The sequence below is a fragment of the Festucalex cinctus genome, chromosome 2 (genome assembly GCF_051991245.1).
Source record: "Festucalex cinctus isolate MCC-2025b chromosome 2, RoL_Fcin_1.0, whole genome shotgun sequence".
Classification (NCBI taxonomy): Eukaryota; Metazoa; Chordata; class Actinopteri; order Syngnathiformes; family Syngnathidae; genus Festucalex; species Festucalex cinctus.
The window spans coordinates 27,430,658-27,453,465 of NC_135412.1; the positions used below are offsets into that span (position 1 = coordinate 27,430,658).

A 22,808-nucleotide genomic window follows, 5' to 3' on the forward strand; every position below is an offset into this window, starting at 1 on the left:
GAGTCAAAGATCAAAGAATAGAGATGTCTGGCAAAAATGAAAGGAAATTTTGTCCATATCGTACAGCCCTAATCCAACACGCAAATGAAGGCAACTGCGAGCCAATTCCAGATAGAAGAGGCTGGGTCACAGAGTCATTCATTCGGACGTAGTTGTTTACAGAAGTGAAGAGTGGATTTGTTTCAAATGAACTTTTGAGTTGAATAAATGCAAAATTAACTACACATTTTTTTCAGTTTGTCTTTTAGATGTCAAATTTCCGCTTTTAAGTGACAGAAAATATTTCTGAGCACTTTTGCAGTTGTCACAATGCCGCTGTTCAACCTGATGAACATTAGATTTAGGTTGATGAAGTGTGCCCCCCCAAAAAAGGTAATGCCCCCCCAACAATTTCTTTCAGGTGACGGGTCTGGTGTAGTTGCATCTGGTGTTCTTTGTGTAGCCTGTCATACATGGAGAGGAGGACATCGTGATGAGAGAGCGGCATAATGCTGTACGTGTCAAAAAAGCCGAACTATCCCTTTAAGCCTTTGTTAACTTAAGCCTGTCAAATTTGAAAAATAATAATAATAAAATAATAATAATATATATATATATATATATATATATATATATATATATATATATATATATATATATATATATATATATATATATGACCCCAAATACTTTAGAGACCTCCTCCCGGCTTTCAGATACTGTGGGTGTGTGAAAACACGCTCCGCTCGACCTTCACATGTCAATCAGATGTTTGCTCATACAGTATGTGCTCAATGGCTGTCAGTGTGATCCACAGGCTGAATAACGTGCTGTTATGTTTTAATAAACAGTTAACTCAAGTGTCTGTGTTAGGAGTACTTCTTTGAGTCTATTATGACTGAGTCAACTTTACAAACTTTGGAACATCCATGCTTTATTATGTCTTCAATACAGTAAACCACTTTCTGTAAGGTCACGTCACATGTGATTACAACAAAAGAATAAAGGACTACTTAATATACACAGTCTGTGACAGTGTGTATGTGAAGAAATAAACAAAAGAGTCACATGACAATTGACAATTTGAAGATAACCATTACAATAAATTAGGGCCTGTGTAAAAAAAAACAAAAAAAAAAACTTGATCAGTTTAACCAGAAATCTCTCTCCCTCCAGCTCCACCACCACCACCACCACCACTCTCACTCTGTGTTGTGCATCTGCTCAGGTGTGTTGTAGTGGAGAAATGTTAGCATCTCAACATGCTCAGCTGCCAGGCTTGCCCTTTTTTGATTGACAATATCTCCAGCCACTGAGAAAAGCCTTTCAGATGGCATGGATGTTGCTGGTACAGCCAAGTAGGATTTTGCTAACGCAGCCAGTGTGGGGAATCTTGCCTCATTAAACCTCCACCACTGAAGGGGGTCACTGTCCTTTGGGATGGGGTTTTCAAAAAAATACATCAGTGCTTCCTTCTTCACTGTCAATGCGTCGTCATCATCCTGGTGGTCTGGAGGCTCCTTCCTGTCTTCCTCCTCAGAATCCAAGCCCAACAAAGTGTCCAACACAGACCTCCCCTTTGGTGGTGGAGTCACTGAGGCTTCCCCCTCCTCCTGCCCCACTACTGCCTGCTGGAGTGCTCTCTGCTCCCTTTTCATGTGAAGTGCAACACTCTGAAGTTTTGCTTGGAGTTTCAGAGCATCCACTTGAGAAAGGAACTTCAACTTTATGAAACGTGGGTCAAGGGCTGCTGCAAGGAGCGGCACATTTTTCCCATCCTCTTGAAATACCTCTGGGTGCCACTTTGAAAGAATTTCGTCTTCTGCATGGTCCTGGAAAAGGTTCACGGCAGCAGATTCAAAGGATCTGTCCTGGGTGGATTTCAGGAGACCTTTCAGCAGGGGTGGGAGAACAGAAGCTGTAAAATAGGATTGACCGCTTAAGACAACAGTTGCTTGCTCATAAGGCTGGAGCACCTTCTTCAGCTCCCTCAGAAGAACCCACTGATCCTTTTTTAGATACAGGTCATGTTTCCCACAGGGTGTGACTTCTGGGTCTGACAGTGTGGCAACCACTAGCCACCGCTGCTCTAATAAACGTTCAACCATGTAGTATGAGCTGTTCCATCTGACTGCTACATCCTGGATTAGGTTATGCTCAGGTTTGGCCATTTGTTGTTGGTTCTGTTTGAGTTTAGTGCTGGCCGTCTCACTTTTCTTGATATGCTTCACAAGGCCACGTGCTGCTGATAGTGTTGTATCAATCGTGGGGTCCTTCATTGCATGGTTTACAACCAGCTGCAACATGTGCCCAGCACACTGCTGGGATGCAACGCCAAACTTCTCTTCAAGGATGTGGAGAGCTGCGACCACATTATTTGCATTATCATGCACAATTGCAAGAACGTTGTTCAATGAAATGTGGAATTTTTCTGCCACCTTCTCCACCCAGGAGGCAATATTTTCTGCCGTGTGCCGCTCATCAACTTGCAGTGTTGCCAGGTTGCAGGAGACAAGATTCCATTTCTCATCGATGAAGTGACATGTTACTCCCAAGTATGCCTGAGTGACCATATTGGTCCAGGCATCGATGGTTAGGGAGATTTTTGACTTCACTGCCTTTAATTTGTTCTGCAGTTTCTGCACTGATGTTTCAAACTTTTCCCCCATCAGGCTGGTGAAGTGGCACCTGGACGGCAGAGTGTAACCTTGATTAAAAGTGGTGAGCATTTCTTTAAATCCCTCACCCTCAACGATAGCAAGAGGCCTCATATCCTTTATGATCATCGAAAGGATGCTCTGGGTAAGTGCAGCAGTCTCCTCAGGGGTGCAGGATGTGTTTTTATTCTTCATCTGATCGCAGTCCTCCAAACTTTTCTGCTTATTCCTGAAAACAAAAATCATAAACACAAGTTAATAAAAACATATATTTCTAAATGATCTGCCCATATCAATCATAATAATAACAATAATAATAATAATAATAATAATAATAATAATACATTAAAAGTTAGAAAACAACAATGAATATTTTGTGTGTGTGTGCGTGCGTGTGTATATAAGTAAAAGAAAGAAAGGGGGAAAAAGTTTAACGTGTATTTGAAGAGTGTGTCTGTGTCAATTAAAAAAAAAGTGTCAGCAAGAGGCGAGTGCGTGAGGGCTGTGTGTTTGCGTGGGCACGTTCTGTGTGCGAGGCTGGAGCACAAGTTACGTGGTGCAATTTGGGTGAATCCACAAGTTGTGAGCGAGGGAAAGTTGGCTTGACGTTGGATGTTTGATATTCACATCTCCTACCGTCTATATTAGGGAGCGTCGACAAATTTCAGTCCCCAGGGTGACGTGTCATGAAAACTTTTTAATGACGCTTTGCCTTTTGCTGAATGTAAATAAAATGTGGTCTGCATGTCGGCAGACTCAATCTAGAGATATGGGCGATATTAGACAGTTGGACATTATTTGTCCATTTTGAGATTTGTCCACAAATAGCTTCCGTGAGGTCTCTAGTTTCATTTCCAAGCATCACAAAAGTCAAAATTGTAATAGAAGTGTATGAAAATAAGCAATTATTAGACAGTATGCCTCGTAACTAGGGGGAGTGCTTTTTAGCCTGCTAGCTAGCTAGCACTGCCTCTTGCTCACCTTTTTAAAAACAACCCAACTTTCCTAGCCTCAGACGTAATTCACTACTGATTTATATCAATATTGTGAGGACAAGCGAATCTGCCAATGGATGGATGGACATAGCAACAACAACAACAACAAAAAGTCCAAACACAATTCAGCACGAACAGAAGTCATTCTACCTAAAGGAGCAGAAGCTACATTGTCATCGGTCTGGTTAACGACGAATTGTCATCCAAACAGACAGAGATATACTCCAGGACCAAACTTTAATGAATAGTTGTCTACTTTTAATTAAAATTGCTAAATTCATACACTTGACTAAACCATGTCGAACTCAAGCGAGGGATGCAGCCACGGGCGATACCCCCGCGGAGCAAGCTCGCGGAAGCGGGCTACCCTGCTCCTTCACTCAGTCAGACCACGTCGGGAATTAAAAGTTATGACATGCATCATCAGTGCCTTGTATGCAATGTACACGCTAATGTAATAATGTAGAACCTATAAGAGGAAAACAAGATGGGGCTCGATACCCTTTGAAGCGCTGGAAAGAGCAGTCAATGAAGTAAAGTGGCAAATGAAAAATTATTAACAGCTCAACATTGAGCATGAAAAAGAGAGCAGTAAAGGAAGTAAAAACAGGTGGATATGGTGGAATGGCAGAAGCAAAAAGAGTCTTCTCAGAGGAGATTGAGAAAGCGCTTGCAGAGCAGTTTCATGGCCTTACTGCATGCTACCTTTTTTTCTTCTCTATAATGATTAAAATATGATCAATACAGCAAATCAGTTGAGTGTTCTTCAGTCAAATTGCATTTAATACATCAAATTTAGGTTCATCTGAATTACAGTGCCTTATCGGGTAAGTTGAACCACTGGCTAATTTACCCCAAAGCCTTTGGCTCAATTTGCCCCATAGCCACTAGTTTGTGAAAAGCAGGCTAGCTTAAAAAACGTGGCTAATTTTGAGGTAAGTGATTCACATGTTTTTACACGTTACAAATTCACCAATATGTGTAACCTATAATTTTAGTCTCAGATAATCTTGTTTGACGTAACTCTCATTTGACCTAAAACGCAGAAAATTTACGTTGACAGTCAAAAAACAACTTTTCTCATAAAAATAGGCTTACATCTTTTCCAATGTTCTTCCTTTCACCATAGCAAGATGGCCATGATGTGGGCTTCCTGCCTTTGTGATCACATGACCACACATAGCATGGTTGCCTAGATACAAGGGGTGGCTCAACTTACCCAGTGGCTCATCTAACTAAGCTTTCATTAGAACCCAAGATCATTATTGTATGTTGAAGGCTAGCATTCCAGAATAGAATCCTCTTTTCCACACAGCTTACCCAAATGGGTGAACAGGTCAAATGTTATTTTGGAGTTTGCCTGTACCTTTCCTTAGGTAAACATGTAAAATGCTCATTTTTTTGTAGGATTATCGTCAAATTTGAACTGGAACTAGGGTTGACCTCAAGCTTTGATCCTGTAGTATTTTCAAGTCCTACTCAACATTCTCAATTCATTTTCAAGGCAGATTTTGTGAAAAGAAATTAGACGCACATAAAATTTGCCCTTTTTTTCTGTAATCAAAAATCCGTAGCTCAGTGACAGGAGCACTTATACAGATTCTGACTGTTTGGGAGGAAAAAAATCAAAATATCTTTAAAAAAGAGACCAAAACTATGCTAAAACGACAAATGGTTCAATAACAGCTACAAATTTACTTTGGGTTCACCTTTTTTAGGCGTTTTTGGCCAAAGTTGCCCTAATGACGCGTCACCCTTGAGAATGAAATTTGTGGACGCTCCCTAATATAGACGGTCGAAGTGAATATCAAACATCGAACGTGAAGCCAACTTTCCCTCGCTTACGTATTGCACTTTGGATGAATGGCGGGGTTAATCATTGCCAACAAGGAAAGGAAAAAAAGTTGAAAACTTACGATGCCTTCTCCACCTCATAAGAAGCTTCCGGGTGGCTCCTGTCAAGATGCTTCTTCATCGCGTTTATGCGATTACGGTATGACATCTCCATTTCGCACAGTTCACAGACCACAGTCTTGTTATCTTGAAGCTTAAAGTACTCCCAGAATTTGGACTTCTTATTAGTTACATTCTTCTCCCCCGACCCGCTGCTACTGCATCCTGCGGCCGCCGCCATTTTTTGATTTATTGATTTGTTTCCCGTTGTCAAGACTGGCCGATTCTCAATACGCATTCTTGTCCGTACTTACGTTCTCTGTAATGTCTTGAAACGTCATCAGTCGTGGCCCAAGAACACAATTCAACACAGCTTTACATTTAAGAATAGTGTATTTACACTGTTAATAAGCCTGTGACGTGTACTAATCATTTGTTTTAGTTTTCCAATCCTAGTCTAGGTCAGGTTGTTTTTTTTTTTTAAATGCTTTTATTAACACAGTTCAACACAGCATTACATTTAAAAATACGTCTTGCATACATACATACCAGATACAAAAATCGTTGTACAATTTAAAGACATTAAAATACAAAAATAAATAAATAAATAAATAAATAAAATTAGCATTTGACATGAAAACAGGTCAACCATCTTTGGATATTACACAAATGAAGCATCATAGAAGAAAAACGTCTAACATATTCGACAGTTTACTGCTTTTCTTATTGTTGATTAATTTTACAGCTTTGAAAATGGATTTCAATTCCAGAAGGAAGCACACAAATCTGGGGTTGGACTTGGAAATTTTTTGTTTGTGAATAAAAAACTTAGCATAAAGAACAACAAAATTAAGTAAATATTCAAAGTTTTTATCTTCCGAATTACTATAGTAGCAAATTACATCTTTTAGATGAAGATTGTAAGGGGTTGTAGAGGCTTTAAAGAAAAAAGCCACTAAATCACACCAAAATTGTCTAGTAATCACACGTTCATAAAATAAATGAGATACAGTTTCAACTTCATTTTCACAAAAAGAACAAAGGTTTCTAATATCGGCAAATTTGGATATCAAATAATTAGTAGGATATATATTATGTAAAATATTAAGATGTATGACATTGGCTTTATTAGTAATACAATATTTGTAAGGTAAAAGCCACACTCTTTATCAATTTAGATCTATAATTTTAGAATCCCAGAAAAACTTTCCTCTAGGCACAATTTTGTTCTTTTTTGTAAAATCTGGCGTATATATGTCTATTATTAAATTTTGTGTCTGTTAATTCAATTCCATCAAGTTTCAAAACAGGAACTTTTAAAACAGTTCTTTCATATTTTAAATGATTCACCATAAGTTGAATCAGTCCATTTGGAATAGCACATACTACTAAGTTAAAGGTCTTGAAAGGAACTGGAAAATTATGTACAGACATGAATTGTTCATAAGACAGCATACTACCAGATTCATCAAATAAATTACAAACATGGTTAATTCCTCTTTCATGCCAAGCATGAAGGAATGTAGACTTGTTTCTGACAAGTATAGTAGAATTGTTCCAAAGGAAAGTTTTGTGGGGTGAAAAATTGCGAACAAATACCAAAAGCCAAGCAAGAAGGTCCTGTTGTTGAAAATTTGATAACTTGACGGGCAGTTTGTTTGGCAAAAAATTACACTGAAGAAGAAAATGTAGTCCACCAATTTTGTTGGAAATATAATTGGGAATAAAATACCAAATTGAATCTGGGTTAGAGAGACATTTTTTAACCAAATAATCTTAAATGTTTTAACAACATCACAAACATTAAAAAAAAAAAACCTCTGCTTTGCAATTGGATAGCACCCACTTCTTGAGATTGTGAGACTTATTCTTCCAAATGAAGTCAAAAAGTATCTTATTTATTTCAGTAACTGTTGACTCCTTCACAAAAAGAGACAACGATGGGTAAACAAAACGAGATAAGCCTTCAGCTTTAAGGAGAACCCTTCCTATTACAGACAGATCCCTTTGAAGCCATAAACCAAATATATTTCGAACCTTTTTAATTCTATCTGAAAAATTTAGATGTTGTTTAACTGTAATATTTTTAGATATGACTATTCCTAAATACTTAACTGATGCCTTCAAAGGGACATTATCTATTACAGAGTCATCAGTCATGTAATGACAATATTTCATTTCACATTTGGTCTTATTCAGTTTTAGACCCGATGCCTTAGAGAAATCTTCAATCAGTTATAGAATGAGCAACTTGGTTCTTGTCCTTCAGAAACAAGGTGGTGTCATCGGCCAATTGAGAAATCCTAAGTTCTCTGCCAAAAATTGAGATTCCTTCAAAATTTCTATCCACATGTATATAAATAGATAATAGCTCTGTAACAATAATAAACAAAAAGGGGGGAATTGGGCAGCCCTGTCTGACCCTCTATTAATAGGGAATCTACTGGAAGTGCTCTGGTTTATCATGACGGAGCTATTGATACCATTGTAAAACATACGGACAACATCAATAAATGTATTCCCAAAGCCGAAAGCTTTAAGAGACTCCAAAAGAAAATTATGCTCAACAGTGTCAAAAGTTTGATAAAAGTCCAGAAACAAATAAGTGCTTTAGATTTGATATTATCCGCATAATCTAGCAGATCTAAAATCAGTCTTATATTACAGCTAATATGACGATTTTTCATAAATCCTGTCTGTGTTTCAGCAATAATGGAATGGAGCTCTTTTTTTTTTTTTTAGTCTATTCGCATAAACCAAGGACAGTATCTTATCTTATCTATAGTCAAAAGAGTGATAGGGCGCCAATTTTCTATTAATAAAGTATCTTTATTTGGTTTGGGGATAAGAGATATTACTCCTTGCTTCATTGTAGTAGTCATCTCTCCATGACTGATGCATTCGTTGTACATGGCAATTAAAGGAATATTTAGGAGATCCCAAAAATGGGTATAGAATTCAACAGATAAACCGTCGATCCCAGGGGACCTCCCCTTCTTCATAGACATCAAAGCGTCCTTAATTTCTGCACAAGACAATTTAGAATCACAAGATAATCTTCATTAATCAAGGGTATACTAGAATGAACTTTTTCCAGAAAACTCTCACAATCTAATACATTAAATTTGGTGTGATATAGATTTTTATAAAAAGAGCTAACAAAAGAAGATATTAACTTATGATCTTTAGAGAGATTTCCATCAATATTGAGAGCAGTCAAAGAGTTTCTCTTGAAATTCCTTTTGTCTAGCGTGAAAAAATAACTAGTATTTCTTTCTCCCTCCTCCAACCATCGGGCCCTGGATCTAATAAATGCCCCCTTTGCCATGTCCAAGTAGATCTGATCCAACTGTAGTTGAATATCCTTCAATTCAAGTTCCTTGTCTAAGGTGAGACTACTAAGTTTTAATAAATAGTCAAGCAACTGCTTCATGGAGGTTTTTCTCTTTCTTTAATTCTTTGCTTCTTTTGATGGAAATGCATCGTACCTTAAATTTGAAAAATTCCAATTTCCAGCAAAGTTATTGTCAACATGTTCAATTAGAGTGTTATTTATTAAGGTTTTAATTGATTCATTGAACAATTTATCACTAAGTAAAGAATTATTACATTTCCAATATCCTCTTCGACCAGGCTTGTCTTGGATTACCCCCAACTTCAAAATTATTTGCATGTGGTGGTCTGTTAATGGTGCATATTGATGATAAACTTCTTTAACAAATTGAAGGGAGGATGAAGATATTAAAAATAAATAAATTCTAGATTTTAATGTCATACTTCTATTACACCATGTGAATTCCACCTCATTAGGATTAAGAAATTGCCAAGCATCAGTCACAGAGAGATTGGAACAAAGCAATGACACAAGATTTTTGTTTATAGCCGTTTGGGATAATCTAGGAGGATATCTATCCTTCGTGTCATCTTGACATTCATTAAAATCTCCACCAAGGATAAGGAGTGCACCCTGGTATTTGTTATTGAGATCTTTCAATTTTGAAATTAATAAATTAAATAGTATCTTATTAAGAGCATGAGAATTAAATCCGTATATGTTGCAGATAATAAAAGTAGTATTGTCTTGTTTAACAATTAGAATCATCCATCTGCCATCATTTGAAGACATTGTCTCAAGAACATCTCCTTTAAATTTATGAATGAAAATCAAGACCCCAGCAGAGTGATTAGTACCGTGGCTAAAGTAAGATGAATGTCCCCATTGTGTTTTTCAAAATTTCACATCTGACTCACCAGTGTTATTTATGTTCGATGTTGGCTGGCCTGCTCTCAGCTTTTCTTTGTTGCAGTTGCTCTTGTGACCACTGGGGGGAGCCGAGGCCAACCACACACCTGCCTTGTGTTTTGCTGATTAGCCTGCTTATTTATTGTCTGCTAGGAAGACACCAGTTTGTCAGACTATTCCACTTGCTTATCCCCGTTGCCCAACTAGTCTCGACCTCCCGTTTACCTGCTTCTCGTCCTTGTATCTCGCCTTGATCTTGTGCCTGTTTGTTTTTTTGTAAGGATTCTAGTTCCGGTAGTTTTGATTCTTGCCTTTTGCAAGCTCTTTTTGTTAGATCCTTTTCCACGTTCGGTGACGTGCGTTTTCTGTTTATTATTATTCTTGCTATTGCAAGCTCTTAGTGATGGGTCGATGAGGCATCGTGAAGCGTGTTGACACAATGGCACACTGTTGACACTGTGTCACTGAATACTTACACCTGCTGGAATTTAAAAGTCGCTGCAGGCAACCCCCATGACAGTGTGAACTGACACTGATTAGATGACCTAGTAATATACAATAATAATATTTACGTCTTAGCATTCATATTGTATCATTCCATATCTTTAAGTGGAACATATATCATAGTGAAAAAAATATCTAAGTGAAAATCATGTGAATGAAGACACTTGTCAACTATAGCCTTCACAAGTTTTTATATAAGTATATAATACGTTTCTCCAACTGGGTTAGCAACAAAGCAACTGTGAGAAAGTCAAAGATTCAGTCAGAGAGGAAACAAGGAGTTTGAAATAAATACCTTATTTTCAGAAAGGAGCTCAAAATGGTCCCACACGGCAGACGGCTTTCTTTTCCCCTGGGCCTGCTCCATCATCCACAACAACGTCCACAAGGAAAAATACGAACGTTTCAGGAGTTGCATCCCGTTGACAGATGCACTTCCTATAAACACTTCACCGAGTTGAGCGCGTTCTTGCCGGGTCGATGCAGTTCAAACATCGGTCACGTGATTTTGTTAAAGCGGTACGCGCACCGACTCAGGGATTGTTCTGTGAGTTTGGCGCGTGCATCTGTGCATCGGGGTTGCGGGATCCATCACTACAAGCTCTTTTTGTTTAGTACTTTCGCAAATTGTTAGTGTGCGTTTTTGTTTGATAGTCATTGCATTCGCAAGTGTGCTATTGAATTTTTGCAGCTGTGTCAGAATAAACTTTGTTAAACTTGATTTGCTTCTCCGTGTTTTTGGGATCCTCACACCTGAATATAACAGAATAGTCCGACCAGATGGATCCCGCGGACATAAATCAAGTACGCCTGGCCTTGGCCAGTCAGGGGCAGCTTGTGGGGCGCCACGAGCAGTCGCTGGCTGAGCTAAGGGAGGCATTAGAGCGCATAGCCAGCTGTTTTGACATTTTGTCAGCACACGTTGGTGTGAGAGGTGAGGTTGGGGTCCCCCTCCCCCACCACATCTGGCTGCTTCGGGTGCGTCGGAGACCGGTGCCCACAGCTGCCGCGAGCCTAATCTTCTTCATCCATCCCGCTATGGCGGCGAACCCGGATTATGCGGCCAATTTATACATCAGTGTAGCCTTATTTTTGACCAGAAACCACTTACTTATACATGCGATAGTAGTTTTATGATGAGTTTGCTCACTGATAGAGCCGCCACTTGGGCAATGGGGACAAGCAACGCTAGACCTGAATTACGCACCTCGCTCCCGGATTTCCTTGCTGAACTAAGACGTGTGTTTGATCGTCCAGTCAACTCTGCTGTTAGTATCTTCCAGAGGATCATGGAGAACTTGATGAAGGGTCTCGACGTGGTGATTTACCTCGATGATCTGCTGGTGGTGGGCAAGAATGAGTATCTAAGAGAGTATCTAAGAGACCAAATGTTTTGAGCAGGCAATTTATTGAAAAGAACAATTTAACTGGTGAGAGAGAGACTGCCACTCGCTCTATTTTGTTTTTATGCGCTTGCCCCCAGCCCAGTACGTGGACGGACGGACATCACATTAGCCCTTAGCTTGGAGAAATGTGATGATGAAAGCTTGTCCCTGCTAGCATGGAAGTAGTGGCGTTTCTGTGAGTAGTTCCTTCCTTGGCAAATGGTGAATCACTTGTGGCAAGACTACAATCACTCACTCACTGAACTGGTATGGCAGTACGTTCACTCAATGAATCGTACGCGAACGGGAAATGGCGATAGCGCGTTCACTCATTGACTCGTTCGCGAACCCGAAATGGCAACAGCCGCAACACTCATTCACTGAATCGTTCGTTCCTGAACCGGAAGTGGCAACACGTTCACCCAAAGACTCGTTCACTCACTGATCCGTTCACGTCTCGCTAACGGGAAGCTTCCCCAGTGACTCGTTCCTGAACACCAATAGTGAGGCTGCATGTGTAATAAAATGCCGCCCACGTCTGACGCTAGCTTCTGATTGGTCGTTCGCAAAGACTGACGGCATGAGCGTGGCTGCTCTCAAATGAACTGAGAGAAGAACGAATCACTTCAAGAAGTGACCCGTTCACTCACGTTAACTGAAAAGATTTGTTCTAAAGTACGAATCAGTCGTGACCAACACAACACTAATCATCAAACCATTCAGTCGCTAATGTCCGAGCTTATCTTCATCATCATCTTCATCAGTCTCTGCAGCCGGCGTCGCTTCACACGGATGTCCTCTTGCGGATCTCAGCTATTTTCAAAGTACGCGGTCAGCTCGGTGGAGCTACAACTATGAATGGCCCAATCCGAAGCTCACTACACGAAGCTAGCTACGTGCTACAAACACTCTTAAGTGCGCATGCGCAGCTAGGAACGAGCACGGACGACGTCCTTACGCATAGTGATTGACAGGATTGAGAAACAATCATTAAGATGATCCACTCGGAAGACGCAGCCACAAATATATCCTTGACACCATCTTTAACGTACTGTATTATCGTTTGTGACATTTAGTGTGGTGGTGTGCCATAATTTTATTATTTATTTATTTTAAAATATGCAAATTGCCTCAAGGGAAGTTGGGAAACACTGGTACACTACAGAAACCACACAGTGTCATCCATCACTCACACATTACACACTTGTGAGCCTCAGATGGCCAAATCCTTTTAATGTCAACGTCTGAACAACTGACGAGATGGCACCCACTGGACGATTTTCATGCCAAAAAGTCCACAAGCAGCATGCCTGGTTGTCTCGCCAAACAAGACCGTAACATTTAAAAAAAAAAAAGAGGGAAAAAAATAAACAACGTGCCTTAATGTACAATTTTAGCCATGCTAGCATCACCTCACAACTGAATAGTAAATTATGTTATTGAAAAAGTTAACTTGTGTCAAACGTTTTGGGCATATGTTTCCAGGAACTGAATTACAACTGCAATCCCAGTTGTTGTGTGGTGTGCAGTGAGTTTTATCGAATGTGAAATATGTGCCTCAGCTCAATAAGGTTTGGGAAACACTGCATTTTTATCACAAATCACTTTCATCACTTTTCGGGCATGTTGAGGCCCCCAAAAGACAACATATTTGTTGCAAGAATAATGACTAAAATCAGCAATTCCACAAGGGCATTCACATGGCTGAAATAAAAAAATAAATATATTGGCAAGAAACTGAAGCTATGATAGAACAAGCTGCCATTGAAAAAAAAACAAAAAACAACACCTCACGTGAACGCCATCTACAGCATCACCACGGCAACCGCAGGGCTGGAGGGAGGGAGGGAAGCGAGTCAAGACCGCCCGCCGCCTTTGCCTCCGCCTCATTCGGAGAATTCGCTCGGCTAACGGGAGAGGGAGGCGAACGACGACGACGGCTAAACTGTAGAGCTGCTTCCCGGCGGGAGGTAAGAAGTCTGCGTTGGAAGGAGGAGGAGAGAGGTGATTGGGTTAGGGGCTGGTGGACGCTCCGCCTTCTGGGAGTGTGTTGGTGGAACTGCGTGTCCGGACGCCTTCGGTGGAGCCCACGCTGGAAGCCGAGTGAGTCCTGGAGCGAACCAAGCGGGTCATGCCGGCTGTGGGCACTAGCGGGGTACAAACAAGGTTTACATCAATACAAAGGCATCTTGAATTATAAATTAAATTTGTTCCATGGCAAACATCACAACTCAATATTTTTCATGTCAAAAATAAATACATAAAAAATATCCCATTGAGATTAATTAAAATGAGATTAAACTGCATTAAGGAACCCAACAATAAGTTATTTACATATTTTTCAAAAATTATCAGCTGAGTAATCAGTTATCAGATTTTTTTCTGCCAAATATTGGAATTGGCATTTTTAAAAAAAAAAAGAAAAAATCCTGGGACCTGATTGGCTGATCAGTAGTATGACATTCAAACATACAGATAGAACAGACAAACTATAATCCTATCAACAGGAAGTTACAAACAAAGATGTTTACTCACTGTAGCCCATCCCCTGCACAAAGTACTTGAAGGCCTCTGACAGTTTTCCAGGCTGAAGGGGAAAATAGCACAATTACAAAATTCTCAGCAGAAAAAAACAAAAAAATAGCAGGTTAATAATGAGGATAAAAGGCGCAACTTACCTGCACCACTTGTGGAAGTCCGCCACAGTCTGCCATCTAGAGGAAAGACTGAGAATTACACCACTACACATTTATCAATAGGAAGTGCAATGTGCAAGTGCAACACTGCTGGTCAATGGGTTGTGGAATCAAAAACACCCACTAACTATGGCCAGCAGATGGCAGCATTGTATCTCTTTTCAATGTGAAATTACAATGAAACATGACAGAATCTGATGAAATCTGATGAAATAGAATGTTTTCAAGGATGACGTGAATGTTCAAAGTCTTTGTTACATTAAACCTAATTAACAGAGCGTCACTAAACAAAATATATTAGTGTCATAGTTACTGTTGTGGAGAAAATGTATCTTCTCACAAAAAAAAAATGTTTTCTCATCTTTTCAATTTTCACTCAATGTCACTCAAATGACCTATTTTCAAATAGTGATTACTAAAGAACGGAATAAGGTAGAAACATTTTTTTTTCTAATGAAAGACTGGAATGTGATCTATGTAGTAAAAGCACACATTATTCTGTTTGCCTTGAAAGATGAGTTAAAATGCTCGAAATCGGCTGGCACTGTAGTTTTTTTTTTTTTTTTTTAAATAACGTGTGGCAGTAATAGAGTTAAGACATCGGGGAAATTTTTGAAATTGGTATAAAAAGTGAATAATGTGGATGTGTCCTTTAAACTAATATTAAATCTGCTCATAATGTTTTCCTGTCTACATGTGAATGATGGCTATTATGTTTTGGAAAATCTTCAGACTAGCACAAAGTTCCAAGCCAAGTTTTGACTGTTTAAGTGAAAACTAAACCTCAGTGTGTGTGTGTGTGTGTGTGTGTGTGCACTGGAGCCAATTTCAATGAAAAATATACACCAAATCTGGACTGTCAGTTACCTTGAGCAGGGTGGTCTTGGTGGGATTCAGTCTGGAATTACACTCCACCTGTATGAAGAAAAGTGGATACGTACGCACACGTTTACGACGATGTAAAAACACAAAGTGATTGGCGATCATGGCAACAGCTAAGAAACTGACCACAGCATCGACAGCAGGTGAAGTATCGCCAACTACCAGCAGGGCAGGACACCTGACACATAGGCGCAAACAGACACATCAGTCAGAAGATAAACAACAACAACAAACGCAAACAGTCGCTACCTGAGCGTGTTGACTGACTCGTCGTTCAGACCAGGCATGGGACGCTCCATCTGCAACTCTGACCGGCTACAAACACACGGACGCACAAATAGACAAACAATGTTTTTTGTTGTTGTTGTTTGCCTTCTGGCACATTTGCTAACCCAAGTTGTAGTGTATGAAAAAATGAACATGAACACACACGCCAAATCACCTGTCGTAGCTGCAGTAAAACAATGCCAAGTTGTCCAGTGGAATGTCCTGAGAGATGTGTAGCCTGTAAGTCTGGATGAGTTCTTTGTTCTCTGTTAACTCATCCTATACACACACGCACACATGCGCAACACATTTTCATGAGGCATGAAAAGCCTCTGCTGAGATGTGTGTGTGCGCGCGCTCACAGTGCTGAAGTGGTGTGCCATGATGATGTCCACCAGGTTGCTGGTCCACCCGCTCAGCTGCAAGAAGCAAAACAATCGACAGTGTACAAACATGCACATAAAAAGGGGTGTGCATGTGTGTGTGTTTCAGCATGAGTGTCAGACCTTGGATACGGCCCAGTCCATCCAGCCCTTGGCGCAGGGGTCGATATTGATCAGAACTAAACCCTCCACCAGACTGGGTTCATTCAACTGCAATGACAATCGCCACCATCAAACGGGTGTCCCAATACTTTTGCCCACGATGGGCACGAGCCTAACGATGGCGTCACTCACAGCCAGTTTGGTGAGGATGTAGGCTCCGGCGCCGACCCCGATGCCGATCACGCTCTTTATCCTGAGCACACGCACACGCGCGCAACATGAATTAAGAAACATCAACAAGAAAGACTCGGAATGCTGTAGCTCAGGTGTAGAATAGTTGTAGAAAATTATGCTACTAGTCTAGTAATGGGTAATTAAACTTAGCCTGCTGGCCTCTAGGTTGTTTTTTTTCCATTTTCATTTTTTGGTATTAAAAACATTCCATTATTATTATTATTACATTTTTGATGACTAAACATTAGAGCGGGTCACAGTGACCCACGTGCATTGTTAAGAAACAAAAAACAGCATGAGGGTTAAAGAAATGCTAACTGAAAATGAACCCAGTAGGGGTCTGAGGACTGCAGACACAGTGGGTCTATTAGTGAAGCGCAGAGTTCAAAGCAAACGTGGTGCATCAGTACTTTGCTGTTATGCTGCACACAAATGGAATAAGATGCCAACAGAACTGACGAAGATAACCATGTTAAAAGCTATGGTTTTTTGTCTTTTAAAGTTTTTCTAACATTTCTATCAAACCTTGTTCCGGCACTGTACTTTAGCAATTTTAGTGAGCTACTTCTTTCTTTACTTTGCTTTATTTTGTTTGTAAAGCCTTTAAATGTTGTATTTTTAATTGTGGGAAGCACTGAGTTAACTTGTGTATGAAATGTACTATATAAACTACACTAAGTGCAATTTCTGGAGAAATTGCGTGGGAATGCTGAAAGCTGAATGCTAATAGCTGAATGCTATGATGTGAATGAATGTGGAATGCTTTTGAAGTGAATTGAGAGGTAAATATGAAATTATGACCGCCTGGTTACTGGACAATGCACTTTACCAACTGTGTCACCGAGCAGTGTAAGACACCTGGTAAAGATGATAAGTTATGTGTAGTGAGCGAGGAATGTGATACTTGGAAAAAGTTCAATGTCTGTCCCATTGAAAATGAATGGGGAAAAATTGATATTACAAGTTAAATTGTGCAAATACTGTAAGTAATGTGGAATCAGGAGATATATATACCATACAATAAAGCTGTCTTGTCTATAATTACTGTTACCTAATTTTAAAAGTCTTTTAAAGGGATTACATCACGGTATTTTAAGTCCTTCCAACATCCATCCATCCATCCATTTTCTTGACCGCTTATTCCTCACAAGGGTCGCGGGGGCTGCTGGCGCCTATCTCAGCTGGCTCTGGGCAGTAGGCGGGGGACACCCTGGACTGGTTGCCAACCAATCGCAGGGCACACAGAGACGAACAACCATCCACACTCACACGCACACCTAGGGACAATTCGGAGCGCCCAATTAACCTGCCATGCATGTCTTTGGAATGTGGGAGGAGACCGGAGTACCCGGAGAAGACCCACGCGGGCACGGGGAGAACATGCAAACTCCACCCAGGAAGGTCCGAGCCTGGACTCGAACCGGAGACCTCAGAACTGGGAAGCGGGTCCTTCCAACAGTTAACTAAATTATTCAATCTTACCTTTGACACCATGGCGATGTAATTTTTTATGAAATATTAGTTTGCTCCTTGCCTCTAGAAATCGTGGAGCAGTAAGGGAGGAGAGGAAAGAAGAAGGAGGCGGGGGGGGGAAATCTAAGCTGGTCTCGAAAACTGGGGACTTGCTGCTTACAGAGTGAGCACACTAACCACAATACAATTCATTCAGTTAGGTTCAGTAGTGCAAAAGTTTTACTTGTATGTTACACAAGTCAGTCAGAACCTTCCTGGGATTTTAAGACAGCCAATTGTCATTGCACTTTGCCATTGCAAATGTGAAGGATAATTGATTGCTTTGAATATATTTAGACAGAACGTTTACCGATAAAGGCTACTTTTGTCACTATCCCATTGAGATCTCAGAGAAAGTGGGCATGCGTTTAGTCCGCAGAAGCGATGCGGGGGTGGGGCCGCACCTTATGATGTCATAAAGTGCCAACAGCTCGTTTTCTCAAGTTGGGAGGGGCTGGTACTTGGAGAGCAGAATGACCTAGAATTTCTTATAGAGGGGCAAATGGAGGAAAACCACTTCTGTCATGTTTTTGGTGAGGAATTAGCATTTTAACATGGCTAAAAGCTCCAAGAAATTGATTTTTCATGTTAATGTCCTTTTAAAAGTGAGTTTCAATATAAACCTATTACAAGAAACTATTAAAAAATGTTTTTATCTGCTCTCTCAATATCACAACGTTTCTCCTACTACGGAGGGGTCTGGAACATATCCTGTGATAAACGGAGCGTTCACTGTACAAAATGCATGTAAAGAGTAGACTGACTTACTGAAGCTGCGTGAGAACTGATGGCAACATGGCAGCCAGCTCGTCCATAGATGGATACTGGTACCTGAATACACAAACTAGTTGCATTCATTTAGGATTTTTTCCCCCCTAAAATTGGTTAGTTAAAATGTACGGTTGCAGGGATGTTTGTGTTACTATGTGTGTACGCGTGTTACCCATTGGGGAACGTGGGCGCATTCTCCTGTTGCCCAGGAGCGTCCACGTGCAAAACGGAGAAGTGCTGAGTCACTTCCTGCATGTCCTCGTAGTTGAACAGGCTGTTAAAGCACGACTTATCTACAAACACACATCAAGTTAGCATTTAGTCATACAATATGCACAAACTGTACATGTTGGACTCGGTGTGTGCTCACGGTTGAGTCCGACGTCATGGTAGGTGAGGATGGTGGGACGGTTGCCCTTAACGACACCTCTCATGGTCACATGGAGTGCACAGTGAGTCGTCTCCACGTCGTACTCCTGGAAAACAAATACAAATCTGCACATATTGATCAACCAAACATATTTTGGAAAATGTATTATTTTTACTGTGTTGGATACAAACATGCCCTGTAATTGGCTGGCAACCAATTCAGGGTGTACCCCGCCTACTGCCCGAAGCCGGCTGGGATAGGCTCCAGCACCCCGTGATCACCCACCCGCCAGGTATGAAACGGAATAACCAAAAACGCCTAAAAAAAAAAAACTATTATTAAAAAAATAAAATTAAAATTAAATACAATGTTTTTTCCATGATTTTGAAAAAAATAATAATTTTCAATTAAAACAAAGTAAAAAAAATTCTCCATACCAACAAAAACCAAAAAAATACTTGTATACCATAAAAAAATATCTCCATGAGTTAGCCATTTAAAAAAAAAAAAAATTCCTCATATATATATATATATTATTTTTTATTTTTTTTTCCTTGGAAAAACATTTAATAAAGAGTCTGTGTTGCAGGCCCCACTACAACAGGAAGAAGTCAGGCCTCCTTGTTGGCGTACTGAGCCGATGTCGAACATCAAGTCGTTTGGAAGCTCACCGGATCTTTTTTTTTGGAGGTGACTCCCACACAGCAGAGTCAGCTGCTATTTTCACTCATGCGCTGACTCTCTGTCTGCACCAGAGTTGTATAGTACACCACGTTCTTTTAAAAATGTGTTTATTATATTAAATGTATCTTCATTCATTTTGACTAAATTATGAATACAATTAAAAATGGAATATAGATTTTGAAGGATATCATGGTACAATCTCTCGACTAGTCACAACAGCTTCTTGCTTTCATGTCTTGCGTGGGAGAGGTGTGAAAACATAATTGGGGTCATCTAGAGTTTCCATTCGGGGCTCAATGGTGACACCTGGCGTCTCAGACGAAGTCGTTTGATTGGTTAGGTGCCACATTTGCATCTGCTGTGATTCATCCATCCATTTTCTTGACCGCTTATTCCCCACAAGGGTTGCAGGGGTGCTGGAGCCTATCTCAGCTGGCTCTGGGCAGTAGGCAGGGTACACCCTGAACTGGTTGCCAGCCAATCGCAGGGCACACAGAGACGAACAAACCATCCACACTCACAAGCACACCTGGGGACAATTCGGAGCGCCCAATCAACCTGCCATGCATGTCTTAGGAATGTGGGAGGAGACCGGAGTACCCGGAGAAGACCCACACGGGCACGGGGAGAACATGCAAACTCCACCCTGGAATGGCCGGAGTCTGGACTCGAACCCGAGTCCTCAGAACTGGGAGGCGGACGTGCTAACCAGTCAACCACCGTGCCGCCTGCTGTGATTCAGGCTCTCCAAATAATTTTGATATTGATGCTCCTTGGACTGGGTTGAACGTTCCACTGAGCTTTATTCACCTTCCTTGACCTTTCTCTCAGAAGATAATAGTCTACACAAGGTCCAGACCTTGTCTCCTTTAAGCAGTTCATGGGTCCTAAATGTACTTTCAAATTTAACTGGGTTATAACCTTACTCCACCCGTAGATGCATGTCTTGTACATGTAAGAAGAAATTCCGTAAGACATCAAACTTGATAATTGGGGATGTAACCATACTGGCAATATCATGATATCACGATATTAAAACTCCCACAATATATCATCGTCGTCACGTCACGATATTAAAAGCAACACATCTGTCAATAAAGTCAGGTTGTGCAATTATAGCACCCTCTGGTGGCTATTTTTTTTAGTGCAGTTTAATTTTCTCAAGGCATGTTTTGGCCTTTCTATGTTTAAAATCCACTCTAATGGTTAGATGAAGGGGAACGTAATTTTCTTGTGAGTCAAAATGTGTTGGAACTCAACGTGTGCTTGCATTAGTAAGTAAGTGCCTCAATATATATATTATATTTTTATAGGTTTTTTTCAAAAGAACAATATTGTGTGTGTGTGCGTGTGTGTGTTTAGTATGAGTTCATTTTTTCACAATATCGTGACCTTTTTTCGTATCGCCAACCTCCCCACAATATCATGATAATTATCATATCGTGACCTTCATATCGTGATATCGTATCGTGATGTTTGGATACCGTTACATCCCTACTTAAAATTGGATCTGATGTTTACACCGTATTATGCATGACAAAAAATTTATATACTGCTTAGAAATAATACATTTCCATTAAATTACCATCTTGATCTTTGGGACAACAAGTTACCTGGCAGTTGAAGTCTTGCAGGTTGCTGCCATTCTGGGAGGAGAGAGAGAGAGAGAAACATGATTCATCAGGAGCACTGAAAGAGGAAGTCCAACGGGAGCTATGTGTTCCCTCACCTGTGTTGTCAACAGGGGTTTGATCTCTGTCAGCTGGACATCATGAAGTTCCTCCATCGCGCGACCGACCGCCTTCTGCTCTCGTCTGAGAACATTCAACATTTTGCATCTGTATAGTCTATGTATACACAGAATCTATTGTCACATCATTTTATTGAATATTTTATTGAATCGGTTTGTGTTATTACTTCCATAGTTCAAAGTTTATTCTTGCTGACATGTACAGCTCGCATTAACATGGCAGAAAACGGAGGAGCACTAGTGACAGTACCAATGGTACTGAAAAACAGCAAAATTATTTGTTACTGATTAACCATGATTTTTGTGCAAAAGATTGTAAGATTGTATTTCTTCAGTCCTAATTGATCGCAATAACATTGCCTGGCCGTTGTCAAGGTTTTTTCTTTCTTTGTTTTTGTTTATGTTTTTCACTCATTCACACAAACACGCACACAGACTTTCACGGTCTCCCGGGCGGGGAAGCGAACCCCGTTGCCAAGGTTGCCACGAGCTTAGGTAGGATAGGTGACGTCACGTCCTCGGTTGTTGAACGAGTGAAGGAACAGCTTTCAAAACTAACTAATCAACAATTTCCGAATAATGTGTGTCTGTTCTGTGCGCGTCTTCTGAACTAATGTCAGCACATGAGCTTGAGTCTCATGCTAAGCGAGCTCCAGTCAGATAGCCGCTGCATAGCAACCGTTGCCATGGGAACCGTTTCATTTCTTCGCTCTCACACGCACAAACACACGCACACGCAGACATGCACGCACGCACACAAACAGGTCACGACTAGTTAGCTTGAAGCTAATTATCTGTGGCAACTCGGCAAATATGTCAGCCTTTCCGCCGATTTTAACTCACCGCAAAGCGCGTAGTCGAGTTTAACGAACGACGGGAGGGAGGAAGGCCGAAGGGAAGTAACGAGAGATCAGTTCGGAGAGCAAGTGAGCTTGCTGCGCGTCTCCTCAGCTCCGAAGATGAGCAAACCCGTGTGCGAGTCTTGCCAGAGATAAGCGGGCTGCCGGGCAGGCTGCCAGCCAGGAAATGGCGAGGGTGGGTGGGCGTTGCTTAGCTAACGTAAACAACGGCTCGTTTTTATTTCTTGAAATTATTACATGATTTATAATATATAATACAAAAATAATATCGATGTGTTATAGACGATTAATTTATTATATATGCATAGAACAATTCGTTTTTTTAATTATCACTATTTAAATATTTATACATATCCAGGGCCGGACTGGGACTCATATCAGCCCTGGAGGTTCATGGCTCAGACCGGTACACTTTAATTATTTTTTACTTTTACTATTTTTTTATTTTTTTTTACTCATTTTATCATTTTTATGTCACTATTTTAGTTTTGTATTTAGCATTTTTCTTGTTCGTGTTTTCTATTGGTTAGACTTTTTTTTTTTTTTTCACAAATTTACTTTTTGGCTACTGCAACTCCCACACCCTGCTTTATCTGATATTAAAGAAATCAATAAATTTATATGTAATATTTTATGTATCT

General features: G+C 40.4%; 2 protein-coding genes across 4 annotated transcripts; both read right to left on the reverse strand.

Annotated features, from left to right (window-relative positions):
- Positions 1-887: 887 nt before the first annotated feature.
- LOC144014338 (E3 SUMO-protein ligase ZBED1-like) lies at positions 888-5,958 on the reverse strand. 2 transcript variants are annotated; one of them, XM_077514113.1, is made up of 2 exons: positions 5,548-5,958; positions 888-2,865 (listed from the first exon to the last, which is right to left on the reverse strand). In XM_077514113.1, the coding sequence occupies exons 1-2, from the start codon at positions 5,820-5,822 to the stop codon at positions 1,182-1,184; spliced, it is 1,959 nt and encodes a 652-aa protein (XP_077370239.1). In that variant the 5' UTR covers positions 5,823-5,958; the 3' UTR covers positions 888-1,181. The 2 variants fall into 2 exon arrangements, with proteins under 2 accessions (XP_077370239.1, XP_077370240.1); XM_077514114.1 differs by lacking the exon at positions 5,548-5,958 and adding an exon at positions 4,730-4,821.
- Positions 5,959-11,034: 5,076 nt separating this feature from the next.
- On the reverse strand, positions 11,035-22,331 carry LOC144014339 (protein NDRG3-like). 2 transcript variants are annotated; one of them, XM_077514115.1, is made up of 16 exons: positions 22,151-22,331; positions 21,287-21,371; positions 21,171-21,203; positions 18,874-18,979; positions 18,676-18,796; positions 18,501-18,563; positions 16,179-16,239; positions 16,008-16,094; positions 15,864-15,920; positions 15,677-15,780; positions 15,484-15,549; positions 15,361-15,412; positions 15,220-15,267; positions 14,335-14,370; positions 14,192-14,243; positions 11,035-13,803 (listed from the first exon to the last, which is right to left on the reverse strand). In XM_077514115.1, exons 2-16 carry the CDS (start codon positions 21,341-21,343, stop codon positions 13,670-13,672), a joined length of 1,077 nt encoding a protein of 358 aa, XP_077370241.1. In that variant the 5' UTR covers positions 21,344-21,371; positions 22,151-22,331; the 3' UTR covers positions 11,035-13,669. The 2 variants fall into 2 exon arrangements, with proteins under 2 accessions (XP_077370241.1, XP_077370242.1); XM_077514116.1 differs by lacking the exon at positions 22,151-22,331 and having other exon boundaries at positions 18,874-19,191.
- Positions 22,332-22,808: the final 477 nt, after the last annotated feature.

Bases quoted from the DNA above. Each gene is read 5' to 3' on its own strand.
- LOC144014338 (XM_077514113.1), bottom strand. From the start codon at position 5,822: ATGCGTATTGAGAATCGGCCAGTCTTGACAACGGGAAACAAATCAATA. The intron at 2,866-5,547 runs GTAAGTTTTCAA...TTTTGTTTTCAG, and splicing joins TATGAGGTGGAGAAGGCATC to GAATAAGCAGAAAAGTTTGG.
- LOC144014339 (XM_077514115.1), bottom strand. From the start codon at position 21,343: ATGGAGGAACTTCATGATGTCCAGCTGACAGAGATCAAACCCCTGTTG. The intron at 21,204-21,286 runs GTGAGGGAACAC...CTCTCCTCCCAG, and splicing joins AACCCCTGTTGACAACACAG to AATGGCAGCAACCTGCAAGA. The intron at 16,240-18,500 runs GTAAGTCAGTCT...GCGTGTGCTCAG, and splicing joins TCAGTTCTCACGCAGCTTCA to GATAAAGAGCGTGATCGGCA.